The 15,445-nt window shown below is 38.4% G+C and overlaps 1 protein-coding gene across 4 annotated transcripts in view; it reads right to left on the bottom strand.

The window, feature by feature from the left end:
- Positions 1 to 15,445, bottom strand: part of SLC25A13 (solute carrier family 25 member 13) — a 101,694-nt gene that overhangs the window by 61,078 nt on the left and 25,171 nt on the right. For all 4 annotated transcript variants that reach the window (XM_005518816.2, XM_088063437.1, XM_088063433.1 and 1 more), the window contains 2 exons: positions 12,418 to 12,560; positions 4,633 to 4,748 (listed from right to left, as the gene is read on the bottom strand). In XM_005518816.2, the coding sequence (XP_005518873.1) occupies positions 4,633 to 4,748; positions 12,418 to 12,560 (259 nt within the window). The remainder of the gene's footprint in view (positions 1 to 4,632; positions 4,749 to 12,417; positions 12,561 to 15,445) is intronic.

The raw sequence follows: 15,445 nt of genomic DNA, 5'->3' as shown, positions 1-15,445 counted from the left end.
CTAGAAATTAAATTCTCAAAGAATAGTCTGAGAAGATTTCAAAAATTGTTTTAAAGAAAATAAATATACTAGCAAGTCTACTTTACATCCTTTTATAATTAAAACTGCCAATTATTTGTGCAAAATCCAATATTGTACAAATAACAAAAAACATCAGAGACTAAACAGATTTCATATCTGTAATGTTCCCACTGGATCCATCATATCTAGGCAGTTGTCATTTATAAATCAGCAAATGTTTCACTGTATAGATGAAACTATGATGTGTAAGCTAACACATCACTAGCTACAACTGGTTTCAAGACGATTTGAACTGCAATGAAAGTATCATTGATAAATACTAAATACTGCAGCTTATCAAGAGATCAAAGCTTACAGCTACAGCAATTTATTTAGTTAGTTCAGATTTAGATTTACATTGCTTTACATGGTATTCAGTGTACCAGGCTGGGCACCACTAAGCTAGGTGTTTCTCAAGAGATAAAAAGAGTTACAGATTCCATAAGAACCAAGTCATACCATCAACTGCAGTCCAAAGCATAAAAAAAGTAATCCTCTGTGACAAAAGCAAGAGCTACATCACACAATCAGAAGCTAATTCTTTGGTCGTGAAAGCAATCGGGAAACTCCTGTAATAACTTTTTGTGTATTAAAAAAATATCAGAGCATTATCATAGAGGAAAAAATTGTGAAGCTCATCGCAATAGCTGTGGAGCTATTTAAACCTCTCTTAAGAGCTATGTCCTTTTAGAAAGTTTACAAACAACTATTCAGGCAATTCAAGTATCAGGTATCAGCAAACAGGAGCACTTCTTAAGATGTAACCTTAATTAATGTGTTTATCTAAGAAATGTGCTGATATAATTAATAACAGAAGCAGAGACCCACAATAGCTGCTGTCTGCATGCCAATGAAGTCTTGTTTAGACACAAAAGCAAAATACAATGCTTGAATCTGCAGCTGCTACACTTAACAAACAAAAATTTGGGGGTTGGGTTCCCAATCATGTTTTTGCTGGCTTTGGGGGGAGGCTGTTGATGGGTTTTTTAATTAAAGGACTGACATTTTACTGCATACTCATATTTCCCAAAGCAGCACAACACAGCACCCATTTTGAAACAGCTTCAGATTGAATTAGAGGACCTCTAAAAAAGAAAACAAAACCATAAAACCACACACTATACCACAGTTCCATTTCATTAAAGTACAAGAGCAAGAATTTCTGTTGGGTGGGTAATTCTACTTTAACACAAATCAGAATTAAAATCTTTAAAGCAGGTTCAGTAATGGCTGGCAGCAAAGACTTGGACAACCACAGCTCTTATTGCACCTTTCCTTACTCTCTTAGCAAAATCAACATGGACAACACTTACTTTGCTCTTCATTAGGGCTTGTGAGAACCGGTATCAGAAAATGAATGTTCCAGCTCCTGGGTATCACTGCTGTGTTATTCAGAACTCAGAACTGTTAGGTACCATCATTTATTTTACCCATCCAAAACTAAAGATGAAGGTTACAATGACTCAGTTTTTAAACACATTTTGCCCAACCATCTCACCTTTTTTTAAATGCCATCTAGTAAAGAATTTCAAAGGGCTCTGCTTCTTTAATGAGGCATTAAAATACAGTCATACGACAAAAAAAGCAACTCTACTAAGTCTCTTAAACCCCTGGACTTACATTATCAGCTTTTATGTGCCTGTCAACACTCAACAGTAAGAAGCAATGGTTTGCTCTTTGCCTCGAATTTAAAAGCCAGCTAAACTTCCTCTCACTTTCCTGCTGAGAGCTTTAACTCCTTACAAACTGTCAAAGCTTTGACACTTCAGCAGAAAGTAAATCTACAACATGATGCAATGGCCAGGTGTAGTCTCAATCAGCCACTAGCCACTAATTTACTAGTGGCCATTTAATTCGCCTCAAAAAGCAATAAACTAGAAATACTTCCCACCCCCCACCCCACCCACATCTACCCACACTGCTTGAAAATCAGCTCTTTTAAATAGGTAATAGTTCTGTCAAAGAACCAGGTACAGCTAATTTGCAACTCGAAAGAAATAAAACATTTAAAACTGTAGAGATATCAACATACAGCTAAAATGCAAATCCGTTTTCAATCCAGAAGCTAAAGGAAGAGTGCAGCATTTTTCAAGAAAAGTAAGTGCAAAGTGTTAAATTGGAACTTCTTTACCCAGAACATTTCTCTGAATATCCACAGCCTGGACCTCACATTCAGTGTAAAAGTTCATTGGCATAAAGCTCATTATTAATTCATTTAACAAAGATGCCAAACCAAGTGCACCTGTGAAAGAGTAAGAGTTGGATGGATTTTCATGGTAGAAAATATGAAATTCACTGCTGGGAACTATTCTGCTTGGTATAAGCTAAAATATTTATATCATTATTTTACTGTACAGAAAAACAACGACTGCACAAATAAGCCATGCTGTTTCTTTACAACAATAAAATGAGATACAGACTTAAAACGAGAGCCATGAGATACTACACCTAACAGCAGTATACTGAAAAATTATCCTTTACCTATTCTTCTGTTCTTTTCATACTGTAATTCCACAGTATACAAAACCCCTATTTAAGTCTCTTAACCTTGATAAGGACTTGATACCACTCTCATTCAAGTGAATGGAAAAAGATCTCATAATGAGCCTCAAAGATGCATGACTGAGGCACTGAGTGACAAAGTTACAGGATAGTATTTTTAATAATGTTCTTATGAAAATATTAGGTTTTTTCCATAATAGCAAGAAAATGAAACTCTTTTTTTTTCTCCTCATGATAGAAAATAAGGAATTAGCCTTGTCTAAAGGTCAACCATTTCTGCTGAGAATGCACAACACTGAGATAGCTCTTCCATCCTCCCCAGTCGAGGCATTCGCTGGGGTGGCAGCCACAAGGTACTACACAGAAGTTACAAATACATCTATGGTTTCAAAAGGGGAGATGAAGGAATTAAAAAAAAACTACCTGAGCTTCTGCCAATGTTGGCATGTCTCCTCTTTCAAATACCTTAAATACAGTCTGGCATGGGATTTTCTCTCATCACTAGAAGGACTTCAATGGACTTCAAATGCCAAACAAATCCTTTGACTCACTGTGTCAAACCCCAAGGGAAGCATTTGACAGCAGGAAAAATAGGAACAAGAATGCCAAGAGTTAAAAAGTTAAGTCGGACTGATTCAGCATTCAGATCAAACGAATACAGTTCTTCGTAGATTATTAATGAGTGCTCCAAGCAACCAGGGGCTCTGACGCAGACAAGAAACTGCACATCACAGGCATTCCAGGAACTCTGGTCTGTCTTCACTGAAACAAAACCCTAGTAAAATATGCATTCCCTCCTGTTATAAAAGCATGGCATCTCTCACTGCTTCTCTGTCCATATACATACACAAAAATGTTAGACACTAAATACTTCCTTCATCGAGGTTATGATCTGCAGAATCTTTTTCTGAAAATCTCTTAGCATCTGTAGGAACTCCTGAAGTATTATACACAAAAAGCACATCTGTCACACCCTCAACACACTACGAAAATAATAAAAAAACCAAAATAGACACAAGAGACAGCAAGTCTTCTCAACAGCATCAGCTTCTAATACAGGCTGTTGGAGATGGTAGAAGGAATACAATGATGCTTCAAGCAACGGTTACAGAATCTTTTTAGTTCAGATGGAAAGAGAAGGGCTTTTTTTAACTGAGCATAAGACCTGTGCGGGAAATACCAGTAAAAGGCAATGGATGTGTGAACCATTTATTTTGCAAAGACAAAAAGTCAATGTCATCAAATTTTCCATTTACTTAGAACTGCTTAACAACCAAACAATAAAACTTGATATAGGAATAACCATGTCCAAATGCAGCAGATTAGAAACAGCAATTTTATCCAGTGTAGCTACTCAAAAAAATTCCCCATACCTTTTCAAGTGCAAGCTCAATATCAGAAATTAGTCCAAACTGCTAAATTTTGAATCCTTCTTTCAGAGTGAACAACCCTTATCACTAGGCAGGTGGGAGATAGCCCTGCAGATATCAAAAGGTATCTCTAGGATATCTAGAAACAAACAGTCCTCTTAATCAAGTTTTAAACTGCCCTGAGTATCTCATTATTAAGTGCAAACATCACACTTCCAACGTACAGCTGAATTTTACAGGGGAAGGGAACAGAAGACAGCATGTAATAATGAATTCATTACTGTAAAATCTCACAGAGTACAGTTTTAAGCCTTAAAAGTCAGCCAGCTTGAAATATAGCCAATTTAAACAAAATATAATTCAGGGTAACGATTTGAAACCCAACATTCACACAGGTCTTCTGGCAACTTCCTTGCAGTTTTACAATCATTTCCCACAGTCACCTATCACTGCTGGTCTGGACCTGCACAAGCACGTTGGGGAAGAGAAAAAGAGAAGTGACCAGTCCTCCAAGGAAAACTATGATGATGACAATGACTTTGGCTTCATACTGCACACAAATAAATAAATTTTAAAAGTGCAGACAAAGTTGCTTGGCATTAGTGCAGCTCCACTACCAATCACTGTCTCCTACAGTAACAGAAGGTAAAACAGAGTTTGGCTGCTTTATATTAAGAATGCACATTTAAGAATGTCTTACCAAAAGTAACTTCTCCTTTGCCAGTCTTGTCAAACAGCTGAAAGGCTACTATGAACAATGCGTCTGGAGCACACAGGACTGATTCAAATGCCACAAACTCTTGAAAGGATATCAACCTAAGGGATGAAGAAAGAAAACAATAGCTATGAAACCAACATGCTTGCCGAGAACTGAAATATAATATAATATTGATTATACAAAAGAAACAAAACCTTAACCAAAATGTGTTCAAAATGTATTCAGTAGGGATTAAAATTTATCCTAAAATGCCCTATCCCCAATGCTGTCAGGAAGCCTTTATATCACTAAATAGAAATGTCTGTTGAACAAGGCATTATTCCTCATGGCAAGTCACAACAGAACATAAAATAAGCAAAACACTCAGCATGGCTACTCACCTCAGCTTTAATGTCTAACTGAACTGCCCTCTGGGGGAGCCTACCTCCTTCCACTGGCAAGACAGAGCCAATAAAGACATGAGTAACTTCCCTCAAGACTCACTACTTAGCACTTTTGGAAAGCAAATCCATTCAAGACCTACATGCTGCCACTCACTTCAGAAGGAACCGATCAGAATGTGTTATCCATTTGCTAGCAACTTATTAGTCATCCATCACAGCCCTCCAGTCCTGCATGTTGAGTCATAAATTTCAATCAGTAGTCTGCATGTTCTTCCTCAGTCCAACTGCAGTTTATTCAAATTCATCATTACAGTCAGGTTCCCAATGTGCTAGCACAGTAGTAGGGCATAGATAATAGCAGAGTTGTCCTTACAGAAGTTAGTTCATAAGCAGAAATACATAATTAGACAACTTGGCATTGTTTCCAGCAGTAGGTTTGATACAGCAAAGACCTTGAACATTCTAATTTGTCTGCATCACACCCAAGAGTTCAAATGGAGATCAAGCTCCTATTCTTAAAGAGGCAAAGGACAACTGTTCTTCTGTTTTCCTGCTTCTTTAATGTTTAGGCTGTAAAATTTAAAATCATCTTCAAATATGTGCTGGCAGGGCCTGCTAGCAGTCTGGGATAGTTAAGATTGCTGTCTTTCAGGCTGCTTTATGTCAGTGTTGTAGGCACATAGATTTAATGGGCTCATGTGGCAGCAGCTGGGGAACAAGGATTATTTCTGAAAAGCACAAAATTCAGTGTATCCAATGTCAAGAAACACATAAATCCAGGGGATTTTTAATGGAAACTAACTATATCCTTAGGACTTTGATCCGAAGTGACACTGCAGACAGTTCAATGAAAACTTCTACTCAGTATGCAGTAACAGTGAAGAACCAAGGGTTTGAGTAAGTTGGGGAAGATACTTTTTCCATCAAGTGGCCAGGTGACCTCAAGTTATGATGACCCATGACTACAAAGCAACTTCCAGTCACCTGTTTTATGGGAATTCAGAGATATGCTGAGTTGGAAGGGGCCCATCAGGATCATGGAGTACAACTCCCAGCCCTGCAAAGGACCATCCCCAAGAGTCACACCACGTACCTGAGAGGATTGTCCTTCCTGAACTCAGACAGACTTGGTGCTGTGACCACTTCCCCGGGAAGCCTGTTTTAGTACCCAACCACACTCTGAGTGAAAAACCTTTTCTTAATGTCTAACTCTAAACTTCCCTGAATTCAGCTTCATGCTGTTTGCTTGAATTCTGACACTGGTAATGAGAGTGAAGGGTTTAGTAGAAGAGTTTAGTTCCTCTCATGAGGAAGTTGAAACTACAATGAGGTCTCCCTTCAGTCTCCTCCTCCAGACTGAACAGACCAAGTGACATCAGTCACTCCTCACACAGCTTACCCTCAAGGCCCTGCACCATCTTTGCTGCCCTCCTTTGGGCACACTCTAACAGTTTAATGTCTTTTTTATATTGTGGCATCCAAAACTGCCCCCAGCACTCAAGGTGAGGCCGTCCCACTGCAGAGCAGAGTAGGACAGTCCCCTCCTTGCCTGGCTGGTGATGCTGTGCCTGATGCACCCCAGGATATGGGTGGCCCTCCCGGCTGCAAGGGCACTGCTGACTCATGTTCAACTTTCTGTCTACCAGGACTCCTAGGTCCCTTTCCACAGTGCTGCTTTCCAGCCTCTCATTCTCCAGTCTGTCTGTCCAGGGTTGCCCCATCCCAGGTGCAGAATCTGGCACTTTCCCTTGTTAAACCTCACACAGCTGGTGATCTCCCTAGCTTGTTGAGGTGTCTTTGCACGGCCTCTCTGCCCTTGAGGGTGTCAGCAGTTGGCAAACTTACTTAGTATGCCTATGAGTCCTGCATCAAGGTCGCTCACAAAGATGTTGAAGAGCACAAGGCCGAGGATGGAGCCCTGCAGAACCCCTAGTGACACATTGCCTGTCCAATGTCACCCCATTCACTGTAACCCTTTGTGCCTGACGTAAGCCAGTCACTCACCCATCATGTAGCAGGGCTATTCAGTTGTGTGCTGGACATTTTGTCCAGAAGGACATTATGAGAGACGGTATCATAAACTTCGCCAAAGTCCAAAACAATTACAACTACTGGCTTTCCTAGATGAACGCTTGAAGTTTGCTTACTTCACATCAGCAGCCAAACATACATAAGCTAACAAGCTGACTTCCATGAGGAACATAAAAACATGACAAAATTAATAAATTAGGACATTTCTTAAAAAAAAGCATAGCGCAGAGAAGGCCTAAAAGCTGTTCTACACTATCTCCCTCAATATACATGCAATACATAAAAATAAAAGAAATGTAGAGTATGAAATGGTCTAACAAATAATTAACTCTAGCAGCTTGCCACCATAAATTATAATATAGTGCAAGAAGTAAATAAAAAGAAACCTCCTCAGGTATTCTTAAGATTAAACTCACAATTAATGATGTCAGCAAACATATAAGAATGCCTTAAGCTTTACTGGCAAAGGAGTCTGTGCCTTGTTCCATATGCACATGTTAGCACACAAGCAATCCATCAGTCCTTTACACTCCTTGGGAGCTCTCGGTCCTCCCCACTGTTCAACACAGACTACACAGATACTCAGTATTTCAAAGGAAGAAAACTTCCATCCCTTCTAAGCCAGGAAGCTTTTCAAAAGTAACATTTCTTTCAATTTTAAACCAGTATATCACAACCCACTCCGTTTTGTATTTATTCATATTTACTGTTACAATGTGACCTACTGGCTATAAAAGTCTATTATTATTTATTATTATTATTGGCTACCAAACAGTAAACAGATCCAAAGCAATGAATTCTGTCCCAAAGATTATAATACATGCACAGAGAAAATACAAAAAAGACAGCAGGTGACAAGACTCTAGAATAGGATTGTTTGGAATTGTAAATGTAAAATCTCTGCCAACGCCATTTTGGTAAAGCCACTTTTTGGGTGAAATAACCTGCACATGTTCTTACCAACAGATCATAATACAGTGATGACACAGCAAAGAAATACAACACCTATCCCAGCACCATGTTAAGAACATATTCTATGTTACTAGGCCTGGGTTTGACTAAAACTCCACGTATTAACACATATTTACAAGATTTTATACTGGTAGAAGCATTTTTTTTCAGTACTTGGAAGCAACCCCCCCCCCCCCCCAATAAGTCACAGGTAAATGCTTAAAATAACCCTATATCCATTTTTTAAAACCATTATTCATAGAACTTGGAAGATTAAAAGTGTACGAATTGTGTGGTTCTAGCCAGACTGTTAAAGAAGAGACATTAATATCCGCTGTGCCAGCTGAATTCAAATTAACCCAATTTTTACATGTTAATTAAACCAGCTATTTTCTTCTTATTGTATTTTTGCTCCCTAAGTAGACTAGCCTGCTAGTGATTCCCAACAGATCTATTCTAACAACGACGTATTCATTTACTTCTATTATGACCATACAATACAGTAACTGAGCAGTAATTTTTCAGTCAATTACACGTGTGATTCTTAATGCTTAAAGAAGCTGAAAAAATGTGTACTACATAGCCATATGCTCACTTCTCTATACTGCACAAGGGTAGTTGCCTGGGTAACACGTTTTCTCTCTGGTTTAGCATCACCCTTTTGGGTTTAGCATAACCCTTCAGTGAATATCATTAGGTGTCATTAAACAGCACATGTTAACATGGACTTTAATATACTACTTAAAGAGTTATTTCATATACCTAAACAAGTAGTCATTTGTTACAAAAGCAGAGAAAAACCCAGTGATTTTAACAGCACAAGGAGAGGAAGCAAAATTTTATTTTAGTTTTGAAGATATTCCACCCAAATAAGTCAAAATCTTCCTTCACCTTCATATCCTCATTACCAGTGCCAATACTACACAATTTATTCAAGGAAGGCTCAAATCTTGATATTTTAAAAGCATCCACATACAAGAGCACCAGTCTAAACAGAACTGGGTATGGCGCAGCAAAACCATTATTTACTGCTCTCTTCTTTCTTCCATGCCCATGGTATCTGGACACCCCACAGACATGACACATTCCCACCAGAGAAAGTCTGCATGCAACCACGCAAAGAAAAAAAGCTATCACCTGCTGTAATAATACATACAAATGCAATGATGAAGAGTTTTTCTTCAGAAATCAATGCAGATGTTTTTACTGTATCAGCAATTTAAACATGGTAACATAATGGGACACAAATTGAAGCTACATCTATAATTTTTCACTGCAAGCTAGGTAAACTAAGTACAGTGTAAATTGGTGCATTAGAAGATAAATTGATATCCAATAATAATGGAAAATACTGGCATTTCCAAGTGTTGTTTTTGAATACTTTGTCCTTTCTAAAAATAAAGCATATGGCATTTCTCAGTAAAGTGTTAGTTACTACAGTCCAAACAGAGATGTGCAGTAAATACTTACTTCGTTAGGCAGATGTTTAAAAGTACAACAAGAATCTGAAAAACGATATTGCAGTAGGCAGAATGGAAAATGCCTGGCCTGTTGCTGATAGGCTTTTGGAAAGCTACTGTATTTTGGGGAAATTTCTGATCCAGCTGAGGTCAAATGAAGCCTTCTTTTGTTTGGGTTTTTTTTTGTTTAACTTAGACTAGGAGTGAGAAGCTTAAGGCCAGGAACCAGGCTCTTCAATCTGTCTCATGTGAACAACAACCACACAAAATAACACTTATTAAAATCTATGTTATTACCAGTTGACTACTTTGAAAGGTTTGTCTGGCCATCAGCAAGGCAAGTATTCCCTTTTCTTAGAGGAAACCTTAAAAACACGCCTCCATAAGAGAACAGCAGGAAAGCCCACCGTTAAATAAACCTCTGCCCTGGCTTAAAATGGAGGCAAAACTTGCTCCCATGGCAACGGATATTCATTGAACAACAGAGTATGCCTTAAGAGGTCTCGTACCTTTGTCACAAGAACAGTAGCTCATGTAGACCCTCAAATCTCTAAATCTCTGGCAATGCAGGAATTGCACTAGACTTACATAAGATTTTGTCTACAGTAACCACTGTGAGATTGTACGGTTCTTTTCATTTCACACTCAGAACCTCTTCAGCTCTTGGGTAAGAAACCTTTTCCCATCTATGACCTGCTCATGAGTCAGATGTTCTTGTGTTGTCTGCCTTTCACCTGTGTATTTACCCAGTTAAGTATTTCACACTGATTACACTTCGTACATATACCTAACTTGTCACCAAACTCAGAAAGAAGCATTCTAAAGAGTGCAAGGAACAACCTTGGTGAAGGCTCAGACCCTTTTAGTGACAAGTGGTCATGTCACCAGTTGTGAACAACAGCTGCTTCTTCAGACCAAAAGAGGGATCAATGGTTCTGGAAATATCCTAGCAGTATTTTCAGAACTGCACTACTTTAAGTCACTAACACTGCAATAAAATTAACTTATTGCTCTTGCAAGATAGCTTCTATTTTATAGCAGAAATAATGCTAAATTACTGAATAGACTCTCATGATCTTAATTAGATGTAAGTCTCTAAACACTGACAAGCCTATTAAAAATGAACACCAACAAAAGCTGGTTTGTGCTTCACTGTAAAACCGTGAGCTCTGGACTGCCAAGTTGGCAGAATTCAATAGAAGAAGACCAATAGTCCTGTTGCTGTCTTTAGGAGATCTCATGATAGGAACCAAAAAGCAACTCACCCTTGCCTCAGATGATTACTTTAAACACCAGGAGAACAAGGTACAAATGCTAAGCCACATGGCAAAAAATGCTACAATGCCACGTTAGAGAGGTGGATGCTAATCACTTTCCAAACTTCCTCCATTTTTCACATGTTAGCTAAACAGGAAGACAGCCTGAATAGCAGAAGAGACTCTCCGAAGACACGTTATGAACTGTCAGTGCACAGTGTGGATTACAGAAACAATCCTTACCCACGGCTGAAAGCAGCAATTAGAAGCCTCAATACTACACCGCAAAACTCTTATAAGATCACGCCAAGTTATGAAATCCCAGCTTGTCAACAAGTTCACATTGGCTACAGTTTTACATTTTGTTCTTCCTGACACCAGCTTCTGTTTGTGAGGGAGATCCAAATCACAAGGTATGGATTATGTTCACAATCTTCTTATTACAAAACAGATTTGAAGCCATGTAATTTGGAAAATGCTGGTTTTTCAGGCATCAAACCAAGGGAAGAAATCTGAGAAATGTTTAACCTCTTCAGTCAAACACTATTTGAAGCCATGGCTTTCTTGATGCCATCAATGTTACCAACAAAACCTTTTACAGAATTCTTTTACCAGGGCAGCAATCTTCACATTAACTCATCTGCAAAGTTTAAGCTGCCCAGCTGCCAAATACATAAGACTGGCTGAGCAGAAAAGAAAGCATTGAAAGGACTGCAAAACTTCTCAGTTATGCCTGCATCTGTTCCCTAGGAAGACTGCATTCTCTAGTCATGCTTTGTTTATCTCACATTTTACTCCCTGCAACCACTGATATGAGTCATGCCTGAAGTTTTCTGGCTTCTAAAAATGCCACAACTACACACTTTAAGTCCATAGCTAATTATTCTCAAGTTTCTCTAAAGATACTTTAAAGGGAGGGTTCAGCAATTCATATGGGTGAAGAGACAGCTTGCCTGGGCAAGTACCAAAAGCAAAAGCTAGGATTTCATTAAAGTAGGGGGAAGGAAGATGGAAGGGAAGCTAATCTTGCCTATTGGCAAAGTCGGCCTTTCAAATGCAAACCATGTGCAACCAACTTCACTGCTGTCTTCCCAAGATTGCAGAGTGGCTCCCTAAATACCTCAGGTGCTCCTCCTCCCTCTTGAGGAAAAAACACAGCAGCAAAAAACCTTTAACAGTGCCATGGCAAAACAAAGCAGGGGCACTTTTTTCTAGGATCTCTTCCTACACCATCTAAACTTAATTTGGATTTCTATTTGAATGTGTTTGGGACAGATACATAAAGTAAACAGAGACAGAAAAACTCAGGGAAGGAAAGAAAAGCAGGAGTTAGAGAAGCCAGCCAACAAACATGAAAGGTTCCATGAATTAAAAATACATAGCAGACAGAAAATGGTTTGCACCACTAAATGGTACTTCAGTTGAAAACGTTTCTACTCTTTTCACTTAAAAGATACTGTATTCCTTTATGGACCTGCAAGGGAAAACACAACAAAACAAAACAGAACAAAACAAAAAACAAAACAAAACAAAAGAAACACACCCCCCCTCCCCGTTCAAGGATCAGACTGTTTGAAAAAAAAGTTTTGTTTTTTTAAATTAACAACAGAAAAAGGAAAATAAATAACCCAATCAAATACAAATCCCCCCAACTCCCAAACCAAAACCACAAAAAAAAACACTTACCCATCTTTTGTCTGATCCACCACACCTGCAAGTAGCTGCACAGTGCTTGCATTAGGCAAACCATCTCCAATTATCTTCAGGTACCGTGTGACAAAGTCATCAGGAGACATGAAGAATTCTCCATTCTTCTCCACACTTGCATACTGTTAAATGAATACAGTACTTAGTGCCTCAACACATCCTTCTCCAGGCATTTATTACCACCACCCAAAGTTTCCAATCACGAGCAGGCCTCTTTTACAACAGATGACAGCTCTGTTCCAGTGAACCTACAGCCTAAACCCAAACAGGAAAGAGTAAGAGGGGAATAATCAAGCAACTGAAGGCTTGGCTTCCCAGACAACAAATGGCAGACATATGATTTTTGGATTGTCATGTCAACAATTTCTCCATAGTAGCCCAGAAATACTCCATACCAGATATGTTTTTGAAGCAGAAATAGCATAAGCACATTTGCAAGCATGTATGTCAAACCTTGACGGCTGGGACACTGCAGCATACCTTATTTATCTGAAATGAGTAATTTTTTTAACTATTCTACTTTGGGATGAGAAGGCAGGGTTGGTTACACCCACAAAATGCCAGTGGAGTAAATACTCCCGCAGGAATATCCACCTGGGGGTGCTGTTCTGAAGAACTCTACTGCATCACCTCCAGCCATGGCTGGTCCTTAAGGAAAGGAGAACTTAAAGGTACTCCTCCTTGGCTGAAGTGCTGAAAGGAGGCCAAAGAATAGCATTTGCAAAAAAATATAACAGCAAAACACGAACTTTGACAGTTCAGCACACTGCAGATATAGGAAAATAGTTCTGACACCTGCCATACATTATCCCTGCTTTACACACAGTAACTAGCATATTACTTCAGAAAACAGCTATTGATAGACCCAAGCATATTTGCTCCCAGGGCAAGCCTCCAGTAATGTGCTACAAATAGAAAATAAACATTTTTAAAGATAATATCTAAATAAATAAATAAAATTCCCTTTGTTACCACCCCTACCCTCATTGCTAGGTCATCCCTCAAATTTTAAAGTCCTCATTTCCTGAAGAAGGTCAAATTTGAAATCAACCCTAAAGAATGCATTTTAAGAAAAGAAAAAGGATAAGAACAATCATTAAGAGGAAAAGAAATCCCAGGCAAGACTTGCAGAACCATGTGTTAGCTTTAAGGGAAACAGGTCTATCTCGGGATAACAAATGTGCACTGAGAACAGGAAAGAAACTGTTAATTTCTCTTTTCTTATTTCTTTTAAGGCAAGGTAGGATGATAAACTATCATTGCAGCTCCCCATAGAGCATTATCCACACTAAAGTAATAAATAAATTAGATGTCTATCGCTATTTTGTAGTATATTTCAAATACACGTTTTCTTTCACATTACTATGGCTTTGCTAAAGGGGCAGAAACTGCCAGTTTTCATTTCATACTGGTGCCTGCAGCATACCGTTATACCTGCTGTAGGCATATAACTCTCAGAGGGATGCCAAAGTGTTACAGTAAGTAGATTATTTTCTTCTAGTGCTATATAAATACCATTTTCAGGTACAGCAATATCTTCAAGAAACAAGGCTTCAGAGAAGCGAGCCCAAACAAAACATAACTCGCTTTGGCATCTATATATTGGTTAGTGCTAAAGGATTCCTGTTTCAATAGACACTGTAACACATGCTTTCTAGCTGCTACACTGCAAGGAATTTTGAATTGTATACTTTTATAAGAACTAACAGATCAATTGATTTCAATGTAATCATTTGCAGAAAGACAGAATCCCTCAGAATCCCAGCCTCAGAAACTTTTAACACTGCTGCTATTGAGAAACAAATCAAGTAAGTCAGACAGCCTATGCTTCTGTATTTCTTTTTTTTTTCATCCAGGCTTACCCCCTGCTAGGTCACTCAATAACAGAAAACAGCACAAGGTTTCAGTGTCCCCCTGTTTCTTGTCATTGTGATTTACTCAAGTGTATTTGAAATCCAATCACGTACTCTATACTACATATATAAAATGACCTTGAAAAATGTCAGCTTGATCACTTTGACTAAAATCTAATCTCTTAGGGGTTATGTTAGAAGACTTTGAAGAAGTACTCTTGGAAATTACCATAACAAAAAGAAAAAAAACATCAATTCTATTCATTTTGGAGGAGCAACATTTAAAAATTGATTCTTTACAATTTTATTTCCCCCCACTTTGACAATTATTCAGAGAATTTGATATTATACAATAGTACTTAATGGCTTTTTGGTAATTTACATACATTTTAGATAGTCAAGTAATAACAAGTTTAACCCCATTTTAAGTAAGATTTGCAAACATTCTATTGGGGATTTGACATACTAAATATGCTAAAAGTTGACTGCAATCCACTGCATTTAAACTGATAGTTTCACATTTATTTCTACACTGTGGGTACCATTCTTACATGGAAACCATATTTTTTAATTCTTAATCGAAGTAGAAAAGAATGGTTGTCAAATTATTTTGTAAGTGAACATTCCACAATCTGCAGAAGCAGCTGTATTGGCTTCACCATTTAAAATAATCTGGAGAAGCTTAATTAACACTCTTGCTATCACTTATCTTTAGATCATGAAACAACATAACACATTTATTCATCATTTTTCCTTCTTGGGAGTAAGCAGCATGACAATTCTGCATTATACTGAAGAAAACATTTAGCTCATATTTCATTACTTCACTTTGCTGGGATCCCTTCTTTTTAGTGGAAGGGAAAGGAAAAGAGGAAGAAAAAGATGTCACAGGTGAAATTTAGTGTGTTCAACTACGATCCATTCAATCCACCAAATCAAAAGGTTGAGGGGCTACAATCTGCAGAAATGCAAGAGAGTACTCACAGGCAGGTAGGAAATAATTTTCACACTATTCTCAGCAAACCAACTAACCAACCTCTCCACTCTCCAACTGAGGATCACCCCACAGTTCAGAAGGGACCAGGTTTCTCTCTAGTGTGTGTATTTCCCTCCTCAATGCTATTATCTTCTCAGTGGTCTACTCCCTGTCTGCC

This window comes from Pseudopodoces humilis, chromosome 1, assembly GCF_049639895.1.
Source record: "Pseudopodoces humilis isolate 2021_Gansu_Grassland_sample_001 chromosome 1, ASM4963989v1, whole genome shotgun sequence".
Classification (NCBI taxonomy): Eukaryota; Metazoa; Chordata; class Aves; order Passeriformes; family Paridae; genus Pseudopodoces; species Pseudopodoces humilis.
The sequence above is the reverse complement of the archived record's forward strand: the minus strand, read 5'-3'. Positions and strand labels throughout refer to the sequence as shown.